Below are 18,709 nucleotides of genomic sequence, written 5' to 3' on the forward strand. Positions count from 1 at the left end.
GCCCCCGGGCTGTCTCGCCGGTCTGCCCTGCCCCGAGAACGGCCCCCTGAACTTTGACTGTGTGTTGGCGCCGCCGAGCCTTTCTCTTCCACAGCTGAGAAACATCACCTAGTATTGCTTAAATGTGGCCACATGAAATCAATCACTATCATCGAAACAAAGTCAAACAAGACTATATGACGTCATATTTTTAAAAGTAAGTGAAAGTGATGCAAAGTAAAGGAGGAGAGGATGAAACATTGCAGTCCCTACAATTAGTCTTAATATAAAGGTGCTCTAAAAAGGGCCCCTCCTGCTCGAGAGCAGGTCAACCAGGTAAAACCGGGACCAGAAGATGTTCTTAGCAGATGTGCAGATGGGGAGTCAGAGAGATGCAATGTGCACTTTCTGTTTTGAAATGACACTTTTTATGTTTATGTTTGTGCCACTCACTGCTTAGTAACTGTTTGATAAATAAAATTTTGGTAAATTTGACTTATTCCCCCTTTTTGCATGAAAGTTTAAAATTAGCATATATTAATGCAGTATAAACAAGAATGTTTTAGTGTAGACATATAGAATCATCATACTGGTGTGATTGTATGCATAAAAGTGTTAATTCAAGCCTAAGGCAAAATATCGAGATATATATTGTGTATCGTGACATGGCCTAAAAATATCGAGATATTAATAAAAGGCCATATCGCCCAGCCCTACATGCAAGACCTTCCAGTGTCCTCTGTTTTGATTTCCCGTTGCCGACCCTGCCTGTCATTGAACTCTGCCTTGTCTCCTGTTCTCCGGTGCCCAACCTTGTCTTCCGAACCCGACATGGATTATTGCCTGATCCTTGTCCTGCATTCCTGCCTGCTCTTCGCCCTGTTGGGGGAAATAAAGTTAACCAGACAAGCTACTGCTGTGTGCTCTGTGTGCTGCATTTGGGTTCAAAACCTCACTCTGTTACTATGTATGTAAAATTTAATTGAAAATTGAATTTAATTGATTGTCAAGATGGTACAATAAGTCATTGGGGATATTGACAATGTTACATATAGTCTTGTTTCCATGTGTAATCTTGTGCAGTAGCCATGTTAAAATGTCTTAATGTATCCAGTGTTAAAAATATAAGAAAGAAATGTGTTTTTCATCAACAAAGGTATCAGTAAAAATACAAACAACTAACAGGAAGTCTGTATAACACAATGTGATGTCAGCATTAACTTGGTATATTTATCATTGAATTAATGTTTCCAAAAACGGATATGCATTATTAAAACATAAAATAAATAAAACATTTAAAAAAATGATGTCTGTTTTTATTATATATAAAAAAAACATCATATTAATGTGAAACAATAGGTAAAATAAAATATAAAATTACTGAGTACCAGTCGTGCTTTTATTGTGAAAGTCAGCAAACGGAAGTAAGGAGTAAATTGTCGATAACCTCACACTTGTGTCCCTGTGTTTAAAATCGATAAGTGATTGGCTTTCATGGTGGTTAGGATTTTTTGGGGGTCTGTAACCGTTCCCATTAAAGGTAAGCACACCACTATGCCAGGCGGCGGAACTGACTTATTTTCCACAGTTTAGTCTGTCGATACCGCGGAACGGCCGCTTCGTAACGTCAGTCGCCGTCAGGGATGCCTTTGTTTTAATGATATATATATTGGCAGCCGTTGACCGTAGCAACCGTGGACCGTAGCAACCGTTGACCGTAGCAACCGTTGCGCGTTTGAAGTCGTGTGTGTGCCGACACTGCGAGTGACAGCGGCGGCTGGTCTGTGTGCTAAAGCCTGAATTATGGTTCTGCGTTAAATCGACGCAGACCCTACGCCGTAGGGTACGGCGTAGGGTACGCGCCGACGCGTTCCCTACGCCGTAGGCTCTGCGTTGGTGTAACGCAGAACCATAAACCAGCCCTAACCCGCGGCTGATGTGGGCACCCTGGACCGCAGCCAGCTGCTACGTGACATTTGCGGGTCTCAGACCTCCACACATACCACACGCATAATTGGTCGTCCCTTGATAGAAATGTCATTCGAGGTGAAACACTGAGCTGGTTCGGGCTCATATATGAAAATAAAATGGGCTGCAAGGAAACCAGATGTGTGTTTTTTTTTAAATCTATATAAAACTTTATTTTCCATAGCCATAAAATGTAGTTAAAGTTCCAGCTATATGTCATCCAGCATCTATATATGTTAATCTGTGCTCCAGGTTCATATGAGGTGACGGATCCATTTCCACTGATGACATGTGGAGAGTCTTCTCTTTTAGCCCAACCCTCCTTCATATAATCATAATATTTATACATATATTTTATCTAGGGTTGTTCCGATCAGGATTTTTTTGCGTTTTTTGAGTTTGAGTATCTGCCGATCCCAATTTTTCCCGATCCGATCACTTTTTTTGGCTCCCGATACATTTCCGATACTTTTTCCAGATCAGACACATTTTGGCAATGAATTAAAAAAAGAAAAGAAAAAGAAAAGAGGAGTAAAACTAAATTATCCCAAGTTTCTTTTATTGTCCAATTGGAGAACAACATGGACATATATTTCAACAAAGCTTATCAGCACTGGTGCCACAAAATGTAAAAACATGAAATTGTGAACTAAAACAAAAAGTGCAGAATAGTGCAATAACAAAAATAAATAAGTTTAACTTCAAAAGAGGTAGTTGAATGACATCCAGTCAAACTGTCAGTCAGTTCTTTTTCCGGTATCTGAGTACAAAACTTTATCCATCCATCCATCCATCCATCCATTAACTTCCTAGTTTGGGGCAGCAGCCTAAGCAGAGAGGTCCAGACCGTTCTCTCCCCAGCCACCACTTCCAGCTTTCCTGGGGGAATAGTGAGTGGTTTCCAGAGCAGTTTAGAGATGTAATCTCTCCAGCATGTCCTAGGTCTTTCTCAGGGACTCTCCTTAGTTGGACATGCTCATCTCCCAAGGGAGGCGTCCTTACCAGATGCCCAACCTACTACGCTTACTCCTTGCAATGTGGAAGACTACTCTGAATCTCTTACAGATGACTGAATTTTCTTATATAGGGAATTGATGTCAGCTGCATGTATCTGTGATCTCATTCTTTCGGTAACAACCCACAATACATGACCATAGGTGGAAGTAGAAACACATTTCGACTGGTAAAGGGAAAGTCATGTGTTTTGGCTCCACTCTCTCTTCACCACAACAGACTGGTAAATAATCTGCAAATGCCACCATGAGCTGGCTGTTAATCTCCCGTTCCATTCTCTTGTCACTTGTGAACAAGACCTAGAGATACTTAAACTCCTCCACCGTAGCCTACAACTCAAAAAGGGCATTCCACCCTTTTTTGACTAAAAACATGGTCTCAAATTTGGAAATGCCGATTGTCATCCCCACTGCTGTCAAATGCACCAAAGAAAGCTAAAGATCATGGCTTGATGAAGCCAATAGGACCACATCATTTGCAAAAAGCAGAGATGGAATTCTATGGAAAACAACCCAGACCTGCTCTCCGCATTGGTTGTATCTAGAAATTCTGTCCACTACTAACAGAATCTGTGATATAGGGGACCCTTGATGGGGTCCAACTTTCACTTGGAGTGAATTTGAATCAGGAATGTAGACAAAACTCTTGCTCCGTTTGGATAGAGATTGAATAGCCTGTAGCAACGGACCCAGTGGCCTATTCTCTCAGAGCACCCAAAATATCCTGATGGACATGATCGAATTCCTTCTACGAGCCCACAAAATCCCTCTGAGCGCCATGATGCTAGTCAGGGTAAAAAGCCGGTCTGGTGTTCCTTGGCCGAGACGAAACACACCGATGCTCTTAAATTTGAGGTTCAATGATCCATCTGACTCTCTTTTTCAGCACTCCAGCAGAGACATTACCAGGGAGAGTAGTGATATCACCTGTGTTTATATACTTTTTATTGTCAAGCTGGATGGTTTGGAAAAAAAAAAGTCCATTATCTGATCTTTGTACTAACGGCTGACTCAGATCACATCTCTAAGTTCAAATTCTTGATGACGTTGGTTGAAAATCATCACCCATTTGGTTAATGTAGGTGCACCTCAAGGATCAGTACTGGGTCCACTGTTATTTTTCTTTGACAAAACAAACTCTAACATATAAACTTTTGAAATTTAAAAGAGGTCATTGAAACCCCTTGATTATCATGTCCAACCTGAAAGTTAGTTTTAATCGATACATAAGAAATGTTTGAATTTTACTTTACAAGTGGGAAAAGCTGCGAATATACCAAATTGTCTTCATTTTCTCGTTCCTTTTCACCTCACACTGAGGCCATTACTCTGAAAACATAGGATCCCGATCCTCCATCACCATCAATTCATAATTAATTAAGTAGACACAGTAGCAGCCTTGCTAGCAAGTATTATTGGCTAGTCGTGCTTCGAAAACGTTGTACTTTCAGTTTCTACGGTATATATATATATATATATATATATATATAGTAAGATTGAATAAATCTATAAAGATTGACTTGTCACCTTGCCATTATACCTTCCATAAATCCACGATTATATGGAGTATTTTTTTTTTTTCAGATCATTTTACATCATCAGATTTTGTCTTCTCAGGGGTTCGTCATGGCTTTGAAACGGAGACGGGCGACATCCCCCTCTAGCAGTGTGAGTGGAGGAGATTTTGATGATAGCCAGGCTTCGTTAATGTCTTCAATTGGGAGAAAGAGGAGAAGGACCGTAAACATTCCAACTGTGGATCCTGTAATTTGACAAATTTTGGTTACTGATTTTTTTCTGTGTGAACTGTGATGATTTCACTACCACACAGAGTGTTGAAATGGGGACGGATTGGTGTATTTTTCAGTGTTTAATCCTTGCCTTGCAGATTGCTGTATGTCATGAGCTGTATAACACAATCAGAGATTACAAAGATGACCAGGGCAGGATGTTGTGTGAGCTGTTCATCAGAGCCCCCAAACGAAGGTGAGCAGATGAATAATTAGATATGTGCATGTAATTACACCCTACAATTCCCTTTTTATATGAAACAATGCCAAGAAGGTAAACGTATTATAGAAGATGTACAAATTTCTTATCTCCTTTACAGGAATCAACCAGACTATTACAATGTGGTGTCTCAGCCCATTGACATGATGAAGATTCAACAGAAATTAAAAATGGAGGAGTATGATGATGTTGAACAACTAACCAGCGACTTTCAGCTTTTATTTAACAATGCAAAAACTTATTATAAGGTAACCTCAAACTATATATTTAAATGAAAGCAATGAATATGTTATTACAACCATGAAATTAATTTATTTTGCTTACATTTAGTCAGACAGTCCTGAGTACAGGGCAGCCTGTAAACTGTGGGACCTTTACCTGCGAACCAAGAATGAGTTTATTCAACGAGGGGAATTTGATGAGGATGATGAAGAAGGGTATGATGCTCAAGAAAATCCTGGCGGTTCCACTGAAGATGAGGTGACATATTTGGGGTTATTATTACTCCTGATGTATTTCATTATTGCATTGATTCTAATACAGAAACCAAAAAATGAACGGTCGAGACCAAAGTCCAAGATAGGTTTGAAATGTCTTAACTTTTTGTACTAAATTAATAATCTCTCACCAGATTTTTGTCTGTTCTCTGTTGAGTGAGTTCTTCAGCATAGTACCTTTGCTCTTTAGCTGACTAATAAAGATAAGGATATTTTTTTTTAAAAGATATTGTTTTTGCAATGTGTTTGTATCCAGTAATCTACAGTATGTACAAAGGAAAATTTCAGATTTTCTGGCCCCCTTGCTCAATTCAGCTAACCTCAATGCAAGTTATCCCCAAAGGTAAAAGATATGCTGCACAAATGGTCAGTATTTATGTCTTTTTAAAGAACTGAAGATGGTTCTAGCTTTCAGCATGAAGGATTTCCGGTAGTGGTCTGTGTTATAGGAGATCTAGAGAAACCTCTGACTGTAGGCACTGTTGAATTACTGTAGACGGTGAATAGGGCACTCAGTGTTGTCCATCATGGTCTTCATTTCATGAAGCATTCTTCTTTGCACTGTCAGCCCGCCTTTTTTTTAACTGTTTTTTATTTTAATTTATTTTTTTTACAAGTCAGCAGCTGTGATTCTGTTACCCCACAGATGACTTGTGGATGAGAGTGCACGTTCCCAAAGAGATTTGTAGAATATACGCAACATCTTGCTGCAAATCCTGGAGGACTTAAGGATCCTCATAAATACAATCTGCTCTGTCCCTTCTTGTAGCCAGCATCAGTGGTGCACCTCAAGTCTAGTTGGTTATTCAGGTAAACACTGAGGTCTTTATACTCTTCCACCACCTCCACTTCTTCTCCCATGATGGAAATACTGTTCAACTTATTCCTGCTCCTCCTAAAATCTACAATTATCTCCTTTGTCTTGTTCACGTTGAAGATGAGATGATTTCTCCCACACCATGCGAGAAAGCAGTCCAACAGGTCTCTGTCTGTACTCAGTCTGTTGTCCACCACTGATGCACCCCACAACTGCACAGTCATCTGAATATTTCTGTAGGACTGGACTCTTACTTGGAAGTCTGAGGTGTAGAAAGTGAAGAGGAATGGTGAGAGTACAGTTTCCTGTGGAGCTCCTGACCATTGGGTCAGACACACCGCCCTTCAGTCTACCGTGGTCTGTTTGTCAGGTAGTTAATAATCCAGGTGATTGTGGAGGCATTTACTTGCGCCTGTGATCTTCTCCATCCCTGGCCACACATGTCTTACATTATTCTTCTGGAGCTTGCCCCCCAGCTTGACGCTCTGTCTCTCTCCCTGACTGCTTCTTGCTTCTTGCTTCTTGCGGAGGAGTTCTTTCAGGCCATTGTTAATCCAGGGTTTGTTGTTGGGGAAGCACTTACCTGTTCTGGTGGGGATGACGTTCACATAAAAGTTTATATAGCACTCTCATTCATGACATTTATGTCATCTCTACAGGGCTCACAGAGGTCATCCAAGTTCCAACAGCCCAACGAAGTTCTGTTTGTCCCAGGTTGTCTCTGAACAATAGTTTCATGGGAAGACCAGAGAAAGACCAGATTGTGATCTGCCATACTAAGAGCGGGTACTTTAAAGCAGCCGTATGCATCTCTTTATGCATCGTTGCATAGGATAAATCCAACATTTTATTTTGTCTGGTGGAGCAGGTAACATACTGCTAAACACTGGGAATGTGGCAGTGAGAGAAGTGTGGTTGACATTTCTAGAGATCACCACTGTATTGGGGATTTTGTGTTCATAATGTAGCAAAATGTGCTACCACTAAAGTACCACAGGTAAAATCTTTTGGTATATAATATGGACGAAAACCTAAAGCCAACAGTTCAATATCTGGGCTGCAGAGACGTTTCACCATAACATATCCTGGATCAAACCATCTCTTGTTGACAAGCACTGCAAGTCCACCGCCTTCCCTTTCGCCACTCTTCTTCAAATTGCCATGTGTCTGTATCAGCTGAAAGCAGGGCAGAGAGATGCTGGGGTTGGGTTCATGCTCCTGCAGCCATGTTTCTGTGATCCACGTAAAGCAGGCATGTGGGAATCTTTTGAGTTCTTGGAATCTTAAAATCCCACTACACAACTCTCTTGTTACGATGGTTACTTATCATAATAGGTGGTTAAAACGTCAGAAGTTACATAGGAAATCCTTTAAGCAGCACACCATCCAAAAGAAAATAATTAAAACATTTATTTGAAATAATTTCAATGGAAATAACTAACAGGGAAAAAATATGTGCAAGCTGGTCGAACCACAAGAGCTACTCAGCAAGAGTCTAGTTACATCTGTATACAGTATTGTATAACTGTATGTATGCACTGATAATGTTTCATTTCATTGTTTAATCTATGCTGTGCCTACTTTTAAAAATCAGACTACACCTACCTTTTTGAAAGAGGTCTTTGAGCAGCTCCTTGATGCTATTTTGTCTTACACTGAGCCTACTGGTCGCCTAGTCAGCGAGCTGTTCCAGAAGCTCCCTTCCAAAATGGTATACATGTACCTTCAGTAAAACTCATTTAATCCGTCCAACGAGTGAGTTTGTTTTAAAGCTGTAGTTTATCTTTTTCATTTAGCAATATCCTGATTATTATGCTGTCATTAAGGAACCCATAGATCTGAAAACCATCGCTCAGAAGATCCAGGTAAAATTACAGCATGAGTCTGGTTTGTCTTTTGACTTTATTTGATAGATTTAAACTTTAACAAATACATGTTGTTTCAGTTGGGACACTACAGGAGTGTCAATGCCATGACGAAAGACATAGATTTGATGGTGAAGAATGCCAAAACTTATAATGAGCCAGGATCACAGGTTTTTAAGGTCGGTGTGTAACTGAGACTAAGGTATTTATTATAGCATGTTGTTAATGGATAGCGACAGACTTACCTGTGAGCTTATTGTATGTTCCAGGATGCTAATACCATTAAAAAGATTTTTGCACAAAAGAAGTCCGAGATGGAGCACGGAGAGCCAATCAAGTCCAGCATCCGCATCAGGTACTGAAGATTCATTGATTGGGTTAATGCTAAGAGAAGTCACGTTAATTGCCAGTTTCCACTCTTCTGCTCCACTTTTTCTGTCTCTTTAAGGAACAGAAGGTCTGCCCAAGGAGACCGCCTCTCCGCTATCACGATGGCTCTTCAATATGAAAGCGATGAGGAGGGCATACTCTCTGGTACATCATCACTTCATCATCAAAACACATAATGCTTAAGGACACTGATGATGGTCCTTATAATGTACTACCATTGTTATTGAATAGTGAGTCATTGCCTGTTTTCTGCTTCTATCAGGGTCTGTCCACTATGACGAAGGGGAATCAGAGGCAGAGAGTATGACGTCTAACATGGACATGACTAATCCCATCTTCCAGCTTTATGAAGCTGTGCGAGGTGCCAGGAATAGCCAGGGCCAGCAGATTTCTGAGCCTTTTTCGCAGCTGCCCTCTAGGAAGGAATATCCTGACTATTACCACCAGATTAATCAGCCCATCTGCCTGCATCACATCAAGTATATCACATGATATATATTTTTATATTCTTTAGATTCTGCATCACATCACTGCGCCCCCATCCCGAATGTGAAACTTTGTAATTCTCCGCAGGAACAAGATGAAGAACAACGAGTATGAGAGTGTTGAGCATATTGACTCAGATCTGACGCTGATGTTTGAGAATGCGAAACGCTACAATGTTCCTCACTCCTCCATCTACAAGCGCGCTCTCAAACTTCAACACATTCAGCAGGTGAGTTTGCAGCGTTTTCCTGTTGTATTTCATGCAGTCTCTTCCTGTTGTGCTTTGCTGAGAAGCCTAAAAAAAACAACTGAATAACCAGAGTTAAATGTGTTTTAGCAGATGCTATTTGTATTGAAGTATTATTATGACTGAATTCACATAACACCGACTGTACTTGTGCAGACAAAGAGAAAGGAGCTTCTGCAGAGAGATGATGACGATGGTGACAGCATGCTCTCGTCTGCTACGTCTGACACCAGTAGCACAAAAAGAAAAAGGTGTACTCTTCACATATTCCTCAACTTGCTGATGGTTCAAAAAAACATTTTTTTAACTGTTTTTCTTGGTGAAGGGACATTTTTTGTATGACACTTCTGTCTTGGTTTGCCTGTTGTTCTCAGTCATAAGAAGAATACAAAGAAAAACCGAATGAAAGCTCTCTTAGCCGGTGTGATTGAGGCACGAGAAGTTGGCACTGGTCGTAGGCTCTGTGACCTTTTCATGGTGAAGCCGTCGAAGAAGGACTATCCTGATTACTACAAGGTTATCCTGGAACCAATGGACCTCAGGACCATTGAGCACAACATTCGATTAGACAAGTACATGACTGAAGATTCAATGATCGAGGATATGAAGCTGATGTTCCGCAATGCACGCCACTACAACGAGGAAGGCTCACAGGTACGATTCTGTTTGTTGATGCCTTTTGGGTATTTTTGAGCAATTTGGCTTCTTCATTCCATGTTTTTTTTGTTGACGCTACCAAAACAGCGAAAAGAAATGTTATTTTCTGTTGTTAAAGATGAGTCCAGCCATTAGTCGGTACAGTGCTATGGTGACTAAGACAGAGATTTTTATGTTAAAAAACAAACAAAAAACTACTCTTATACAGAGTTTTTCATTAAAACAGGATCTCCTTCTGACGAAGCTCTTTGTTTCGTATGTAGGTCTACAATGATGCAGACATTCTTGAGAAGATCATGGAGGACAGACGCAAGGAACTCGGGCCACCAACTGATGATGATGACATGACATCTCCAAAACTAAAAATAAGTATGTCGTTCAGCCAGTCTGGATTCAACTGACATATAGTAATCTAAGCAAGGGCATCAATCTTTTATCAGGAATCACACATGCATTTTGTTTTATTTCAGGAAAGAGCAGCATTAATCCGAAGAAGTCTAAGTACTTGACACCCTTACAGCAGAAACTAAATGAGCTCTATGAAGCTGTTAAGAACTACACAGATAAGCGCGGCCGTCGCCTCAGCACCATCTTCCTGCGACTTCCGTCTCGAGCGGAGCTACCCGATTACTACATCGCTATCAAGAAACCGGTGGATATGGAGAAGATCAAGAGCCACATGCTGGCTAACAAGTACCAGGATGTAGATGCTCTGGTGGACGACTTCGTGCTCATGTTCAACAATGCCTGCACCTATAATGAGCCCGAGTCTCTGATTTACCGCGACGCTCTGTTGCTGCACAGAGTGCTTTTAGAGACAAGACGTGACCTGGAGGGAGGAGACGATGCTCATGTGCCCGACGTGCCCCGCCTCATCCAGGAACTTGTCCGCAGTCTCTTTGTGTCTGTGCTCGGTCATCAAGATGATGAAGGACGGTGCTACAGCGATTCGCTCGCTGAGATCCCCGCCGCTGATCCAGCAAATGTTGACAAGCCACCACTTAATTTTGAGATTATCAGGAAAAATGTGGATCGGGGCTGTTACAAAAGACTGGATGTATTTCAAGACCACATGTTTGAAGTTCTGGAAAAGGCCAGACGGTTAAATAGGTGAGGTATCGGGGCAGGTTAGGGTTAGGGGTTGATAATTATGTCATGTACAGTATGTACAAAACCAAATCACTGTGAAAACTCATGTTGGCATATTGTTGCTCCATGTTCATTACAGGACAGATTCAGAGATCTTTGAAGATGCTGTAGAGCTGCAGCAGTTCTTCATTCGGATCCGAGATGAGCTGTGTAAGAACGGAGAGATCTTGATGTCTCCTGCCCTCAGCTACACCTCTAAACATTTACATAATGATGTGGAAAAAGAGAAGAAGGAAAAGCTTCCCAAAGAGTTTGAGGAGGACAGAATCAAGAGAGAGGAGGAGAAAAGGGGTATCCTCTGAAAGATAGATTCATGTTAACAGTTTATAAAAAGTGCAGTTCTATATTGCTACGTAGTCTCCCAGCATTAAAGTGTTTTTAACTTCTCAGAGGCAGAAAAGAGGGAGGACCCTGTCGGAGGTTCATGGCAGGTTCAGCGTACTTACAGCCAGAACTGCAGCTTCAAGGATCGCATGTACCATGTGGGAGACTACGTATACGTGGAGCCTGCAGAGCCCAACCTTCAGCCACATATAATCTACATTGAACGCCTTTGGCAAGATGAAACTGGTCAGTCTCTTCCTCAAACAGAATTTGAAATGACGATCTATGCACTTGCTGCTACGGACCTTGTTATTTCCCGTGAAGTCAGTAGAAAGTGCTAACTTTTTAACACACTGCCTCTACATTTTGACTTAGTTTTTTGTTAAATTATGACACAGTGTAATATGTTGTTCACCTTGGGTTGTATTTGCCTAATTTTAAGACTTAACTCTCCCTCCTCTCATACGCACAGGGGAGAAGTGGCTGTACGGCTGTTGGTTCTACAGGCCGAATGAAACGTTTCATCTGGCCACAAGAAAGTTTTTGGAAAAGGAAGTTTTCAAGAGCGACTACTACAACAAAGCTCCCATCAGCAAGATTCTTGGAAAATGTGTAGTCATGTTTGTAAAGGTACAAGATTACTGTATCCGTTTATGTTTACTAGGTAATGGTGTTGACTCTTTGACTGTGTTGCCATTGTTAACTGTGTATATTTGGATTCCAGGAGTACTTCAAGCTTTGCCCAGAAGGATTCAGAGCAGAGGATGTCTACATCTGTGAGTCTCGCTACTCTGCCAAGTCTAAGTCCTTCAAGAAGATCAAGCTGTGGACCATGCCCTTGAGCTCCATGCGGTTGGTTCCCAGAGACGTACCCTTGCCTGTAGTCCGTGTAGCTTCTATGTTTGCTTGTAAACAAGAGGAGAAGACTGTAGAGGAGACTGTAGAGGAGACTGTAGAGGAGCCTGTAGAGGAGAGCAAAATGACAGAGGCCGTTATGGACAAGGTAAAAAGCCACTTGTTTGTTTGTGTGAAAAGTGACAGTGTCTACTTACCTCATTGTAGGAAACCAATTTGTGTCTACAGGAAAGAGAAGATGTCCCATTGGATATGCCCAATGGGGAGTCTGGTTGTCAATACTATGAGCAGCTCTGTTACAACAACCTGTGGCTTAAAGTGGGAGATTGTGTCTATATTGGGTCTCATGGACTGGTGCGCCACAGAGTGGGCAGGTAGAGTACAAGACGTGTAATCAAGTTTCCTTTTTTCCCAAATTACAATTGGACACCTATTTCCTCCCCATCATATAAGCACATGAACTTTGAGTGATTGTCTGGTTAGAAGATAAAGATTACAGAGAGCTAGGACCAAAGTCAGCTCTGTAGTAGTTTTCCATTTAAGTGGCTCATTTGAAATGTTTATAATGGAGCTTATTTTGTTTTTCAATTCTACAGAATTGAGAAAATGTGGATGCGTGATGGAGCAGGGTACTTCTTTGGCCCCATCTTCATCCACCCTGAAGAGACGGAGCATGAACCGACTAAGATGTTCTACAAGAAGGAAGTGTTCCTTAGCAACATAGAGGAGACTTGTCCCATGACCTGCGTTATAGGTGCCCTTCTTACTGCGCTACGAGTTAAAACACAATTCCACCTTTTTTTTTTTTCCATCATGCTATTAGTTGTAGTGTCTTAATGCAATAATGATGAGAATAATTGAATACATTAACTGAAAGTGCTCTGATTTCTCAGGAAAGTGTGTTGTGGCATCCTTCAAAGAATACTTGTCATGCCGACCCACTGAAGTTCCTGAAGAGAATGTTCTTCTGTGCGAGAGTCGCTACATTGAAAGTGAAAAACAGATGAAGAAGTTCAAGGGTCTTAAGCGTTTTTCACTCTCAGGGAAGGTGGTGGAGGATGAAATCTACTATTTTAGGTGATTGGCGGGGATTTTTGTTTTTTAATTGAAGTAAAGAGAAGTATGTAAGCCAGTTCTTAAATTAATTATTTTCATTATGATTGTTTTATACAGGAAACTTCTGGTTCCACAGAAAGAACCGTCTCCTCTCTTAGACAGGAAAATTCAGGAACTGGAGGCTAAATTTGCTGATATGACAGACGAAGAGCTAGAGGATCTTGGTGATGATGATGGCGACTTAGGGGACCAGTCTCTTCCTCAGATGCAGTCTTCTATGTCGAGTGACATAGATATCATGCCTTACACCCCTCCACAGGTCAGGCTAAGAGTATTTAATTATAAAGCAGTTAACCTTTGTCAGTGCTTTAGTATCTTTGTCTGTATTTCTCTTGTGTTCGTTATAGTCCACCCCTAAAATCATAAAGGGGCTTACGAAGAAGGAAGGCTCTAAGCGGAAGATCAACATGAGTGGTTACATCCTGTTCAGCAGTGAGATGCGAGCAGTCATCAAAGCCCAGCACCCAGACTTCTCCTTTGGGGAACTCAGCCGCCTCGTTGGAACAGAATGGAGAAACCTGGAGAGCTCCAGGAAAGCAGACTATGAAGGTGAGAATCCCTATTTGATTAGATTAATTTTTAACACATAGTCATTGCTGTAGGTACTGATCCAGTTTGTTGTGGTTCAAAAATGGTGTCCTAGAAAGATCATGACTTATTTCTTCTTCTTCTGTTGCAGAGCGAGCAGCCAAAGTGGCGGAGCAGCAGGAGCGTGACAGGACCTATCATCAGACGTCCCCTAGAGCAGGTACCCCAGTAGGGGCACTGATGGGGGTGGTGCTTCCCCCAGCCCCCATGGGGATGCTAAATCCCAGCATGATGCCTGTGTCAGGTAACCCCTCATAGATACAGATGGATCCCCAGTATACACTGGGAGGCTGGAATAAGAAGCTGAACTGCTAGAATTACTCACACTTCACGTGTCTCTATCAAACCCATGTTGGCCTGCTCATAGTTTTGTCATTACCACTAACATTATGTTACTTCATTCATAAGCCCAAATGTTGAATGGTGTACAACCCATTATTTTTAACTTCATATCATAAAATCCAAAACAGTAAAATCCAAACAGTTGCCATTTTTAATAGTGAGAGGTTTCTCATTTAAATACAGAGCAAGAAAGGAAAATCTGTTTTACACCATTTGGGGTTTGTCATTAAATAGTTTCTGTTACGTTTAGAAGTATCTAGATGATGACATTTTGTTTATTATGATTTTGGCTTTATACACCATCAGTGGATTTTAAATAAATAATAGTATAATAAGACTACCATGCTATTCAAGAATTTCATTTTTTTTTTCCCAGGGTTCAAAAATATTTTGATATTTAAGATAAGATAAGATAAGATAAGAAATCCTTTAATAGTCCCACAGAGGGGAAATTTGCAACTGAATTTAACTGAAAGAAGTCAGCAGGGCAGGTGCAGTCCACCCCCCTTGTCACTTATAAAGCAGAGAAAAGGTCTGGAGCTGATCTCGGGTATTAGGTTGACACTTGAAGCCTGTTTGACTGGAGCTCCCTAAGTGAAGTCCAAAGAGAGGTTTATGCAAGTGAAGGAGGCCATCATCACGCTGAAAAAACAATATACATATATATTGTTTATATAATATACAATATACATAAACAGCAAAAAGCTTAGGTGTGGCCGGATCAACTGCTTAGTTAGTTCTTAGAAAGATTTAGTGAGCCGAACACAATCAAAAGAGCTTGAAGACCACAGAGAATAACTGAATTGGATGATCGTACAATCCTTTCCTCAGTGTAGGAAAAACAAGCAGCATCTTAAGGTTGCTGTCTTAGCCCTGTGAAGACCTGGCAGAGCATCTCCAAAGAGGAGACCGTGGGACTCCAGACTTTAGGCAGTTACTTAGAATAGAAGACTTTATTGATCTCCCAGAGGAGAAATTCAGTCGTGCAGCAGCCAAAACAAACACACGCTCAACGGTTTATACAAAAAATTTAAAATAGAAATAACCAATAAATAGCTAAATAATAAAAAAGAGCACTATAAAAGTAGAAAAGGAGTATGTACAAGAGAGAGAAAAAAATAAATAAAAAATAGTAAACACCAAAAAAACCGATAATATTTACAAAATATTTACAAATATTTTCAAAAATACGTGAGGTATTTAGCGGTTATTGCACTTACAAAGAGACAGGTTTATTGCACACGGGTGGCTACAGTTGGTTATTATAGAGTCTGATGGCTGTGGGGATGAAGGACCTGCGGTAGCGTTCCTTCTTGCAGCGCGGCTGGAGCAGTCTTTGGCTGAAGGAGCTGCTGATGCTCCCACAGTGTCATGTAGGGGGTGAGAGGGGTTGTCCATGATAGAGGAGGACCAAAACTGACATCATTAAAAATAAAAGCAGGAATATATATTTTTTATTTTTCCTTTTCCTTTTAGGTGCATTCCTTGTTTTTACTTTTTACTTCTCTTTTGAGAAATGAAAAATAAAAAGAGGAGATGAGGGAATGTAAGAACAAGGAATACAGTACATAAGGAAAAGGAGTAACAAAATATATATATTTACCTTTTTAGTTTTAATTATGTCAGTTTTGGTCCTCCATAGTGACTGTCTACAAAGCTTTTTTCTCAAAGTATTAAAAATATATGCTTATATTTGCAAATATTTTCAGGGACTCTGCTTAAAATAGATGTCATTCCTAAATGGTCAAATGCTATATTTTTGTGAAATCTCCTAAATTAAAACTGAAAGCATACATTCTAATCACAACTTGATTGTATAATTTCAAAACCATTGTGGCGGTATATAAAGACAAAATCATGAAAACGTTCGTAGTGCAAATACTTTTGGCCTTAACTGTAGGTAATGTTTAACTGTAGTGCATGTTGGCTGAATTCTTTTCATTGCGTATTTCTCATTTGTGTGGGCTTTGTTTTACATTCATATTCAGAATTAATATCTTTTCATTCAATTATACCAATAACTGTATATCATCATAACACTGCATGCTTGGTAGTAACTGCATGTTTGTCTGATGCATGTTGTTGGTTTGTGTTACTACTGTTCCTTTCTGAGAAGGTATGATGGGTGAATATAGATCAGCTATGATGCATCTGCATGGCCCTTTTGAAGGCCTGGTTAGTATGACTGGCATACCACCACATCACATGGGGGTACCTCTCTTTCCCCAACATCTCCTGCCCGTTATACCTGGGTTCCATGGAATGCCATCCTTTGGTAAGACTGCTGTCATAGAAACCCCAACCTGTCACGCGGTTGCTTCCTGTCTACCAATCTGACCTACTGGAGGGGCTACCTGTATCACTAGGCTAAGATCTTTATGTTTCTGATTAGTAAATTGAGAACACATAGTCTCGACTGGGACTTGGGCATTTGCTCAGCTCATTACCAGTTTGATAGGAATGCTTCTGATGAAATTGTTGCTGCTTTCACTGAATGATCTAATAAACTGCATTTTTAACTACAGTCTTGTGCTACCTTATAAATAAACTGAGATGAGAGCATGTATCATATAATGATTGGCATACATGTAAAGTTTTAATGTTGCCTTTTGTAGTTAGAATATGACATAAACTAACAGCGAATGGCCAGCTTCGCATTTTAATAACGGTGTGATTTTGAATATCCTTACAGGAGTCAATGGCATGGGAAGTGGACTCGCAACAGGAAACATTCATGGATCTCAGGTAATCTGGAGAGGTTCTGTTATAAAGAAGTAATTGCAAACTTTCTGAAAAACTGAACATTAAAGACATGTTGCTGGCCTTATGGTGATATATATTTAGAGATGAATATGAAACTGTTCAACTCTGTGATACTGGATAGCTTAAATGTATTCTAAGCAATTCATGTTTGCAAACAATGCAGTCAAACTAGGTTTTATATGGGATTTTATTTATTTATTTTTTGGACTATTTAGCTTTATATTTATGTAAACGTATTAATTGGTTCTGTATGTTAACAGAGTTGTCTAGGATTTCAAACCTTTTTTCACTCTGATATTAAATTTTTTTGAACACATTAAAAGACATTTCATATCATGGTTTGCTATTTACAGTATGTTGTGGAAAAACCCATTAAATGCTTTTCAATATGTTCTTTCCAACTAGGTGAATAACTGGACTGAAACTGAGTGTCTACGTTACCCAGAATAAGACTTGAGAAATGATCCAGATTTTAGTAGATTTAATTAAACAATTGCATGCAAAAGGGTCAAAACATATATTAGGGGTCTCGATGCAGAATGATGATGAAAAAAGGAAGCATAATGATTTTAAGGCACAAAGGACGATTCATTCTTATGATTCAAGTAGACAAAAACATCTTTAAGGTCAGTGTTTTTTGGGGCAGAGTACCAGTCTGGACATTTAAGTCGGTCCAAGGCTTTATTTGACTGCTCTCTGCAGTTTTGGTTTAATCAAGTGACCAAGGCTAAATTTTCCATCACACAGTACATACAGTGTGATGGTACTGCTAATGATCAAATACTGTGTGAATTATAATCAATTCGAAGAAATATTCAGTTATAATGTTTTCTTCAGATGGGGTCAGGGCAACAGGCTCCACCACCATACCCTGGACAAGGCCAGACGGGACAACCAGCTCTCCAGCAGCCCTCCACACCAATGTTTGTGTCCCCACCAGCCAAATCTCAGCGCCTGCTTCACTCTGAGGCTTACCTCAGATACATTGAAGGCCTTTCCTCAGAATCCACCACCGTCAGCAAGTGGGACCAGACTCTCAAAGGTGTTTTTTTGTTTTTTTTTTCAAAACCCAACAAAGTATAATTAAACATGCATACTGTACATAGATATCAATTCTCATTTCTGATCCCATATAGTACTTTAATATTTGTATCTTTTTCCAGGGCTAAGACAGATGCATTGACATTATTTTCTTTTATGAATAAAATCTGATTATTCACTTTTGAACTTGCAGTTCAGAAACAAGATGTGCGCCTAACAAAAGAGCAAGAGAGTAGACTACCAACCCACTGGCTGAAGAGCAAAGGGGCGCACAAGACTATGGCAGATGCACTTTGGCGGCTCCGGGACCTGATGCTGCGGGACACCCTAAACATGCGTCACATGCACAACCTATAGAGTGCTAATGTTCTGAGCCTCTATTCTCAAAACCTGTGTAACAGGAAGAGATTTAAAAGTCTTCATGTTGTGTTGTTTAAAAGAAAAACATGTGCTTTCTTCGTTGAAACTGTTTTTGTTTTTGGTTTACATGTTGGATATGTTGTTCTAAGTGCATTGTTATTACTAGACTGCCTGTTTGTGATGAAGGCCTTCATGCGTTCACAATAAAATATGTGAAGAATTCAGTTTGGATGTTAGTACTT

General features: G+C 40.2%; 1 protein-coding gene across 3 annotated transcripts; it reads left to right on the top strand.

Annotated features, from left to right (window-relative positions):
* Positions 1–1,404: 1,404 nt before the first annotated feature.
* Positions 1,405–18,691, top strand: LOC133448505 (protein polybromo-1-like). Of its 3 annotated transcripts, none has more exons than XM_061727096.1 (30): positions 1,405–1,519; positions 4,578–4,724; positions 4,849–4,946; positions 5,071–5,218; positions 5,301–5,450; positions 7,879–7,995; positions 8,081–8,149; positions 8,230–8,328; positions 8,419–8,504; positions 8,598–8,683; positions 8,802–9,018; positions 9,113–9,254; positions 9,429–9,523; positions 9,647–9,926; positions 10,193–10,298; positions 10,400–11,039; positions 11,158–11,369; positions 11,469–11,648; positions 11,875–12,032; positions 12,127–12,405; positions 12,465–12,631; positions 12,854–13,011; positions 13,151–13,334; positions 13,431–13,632; positions 13,721–13,922; positions 14,053–14,205; positions 16,420–16,578; positions 16,996–17,048; positions 17,904–18,108; positions 18,301–18,691. In XM_061727096.1, the coding sequence occupies exons 2-30, from the start codon at positions 4,587–4,589 to the stop codon at positions 18,462–18,464; spliced, it is 4,947 nt and encodes a 1,648-aa protein (XP_061583080.1). In that variant the 5' UTR covers positions 1,405–1,519; positions 4,578–4,586; the 3' UTR covers positions 18,465–18,691. The 3 variants fall into 3 exon arrangements, with proteins under 3 accessions (XP_061583080.1, XP_061583081.1, XP_061583082.1); XM_061727097.1 differs by having other exon boundaries at positions 12,486–12,631; XM_061727098.1 differs by lacking the exon at positions 16,420–16,578 and having other exon boundaries at positions 12,486–12,631; positions 14,053–14,121.
* Positions 18,692–18,709: the final 18 nt, after the last annotated feature.

The sequence above is a fragment of the Cololabis saira genome, chromosome 8, assembly GCF_033807715.1.
Source record: "Cololabis saira isolate AMF1-May2022 chromosome 8, fColSai1.1, whole genome shotgun sequence".
NCBI classification, from domain to species: domain Eukaryota; kingdom Metazoa; phylum Chordata; class Actinopteri; order Beloniformes; family Belonidae; genus Cololabis; species Cololabis saira.

Excerpts from the sequence above, each read along its gene's own strand:
- LOC133448505 (XM_061727096.1), top strand. The coding sequence starts at position 4,587 with ATGGCTTTGAAACGGAGACGGGCGACATCCCCCTCTAGCAGTGTGAGT. Across the intron at positions 5,451-7,878 it reads GCGGTTCCACTGAAGATGAG|ACTACACCTACCTTTTTGAA; the intron begins GTGACATATTTG and ends TTTAAAAATCAG. Across the intron at positions 8,684-8,801 it reads TGAGGAGGGCATACTCTCTG|GGTCTGTCCACTATGACGAA; the intron begins GTACATCATCAC and ends TGCTTCTATCAG.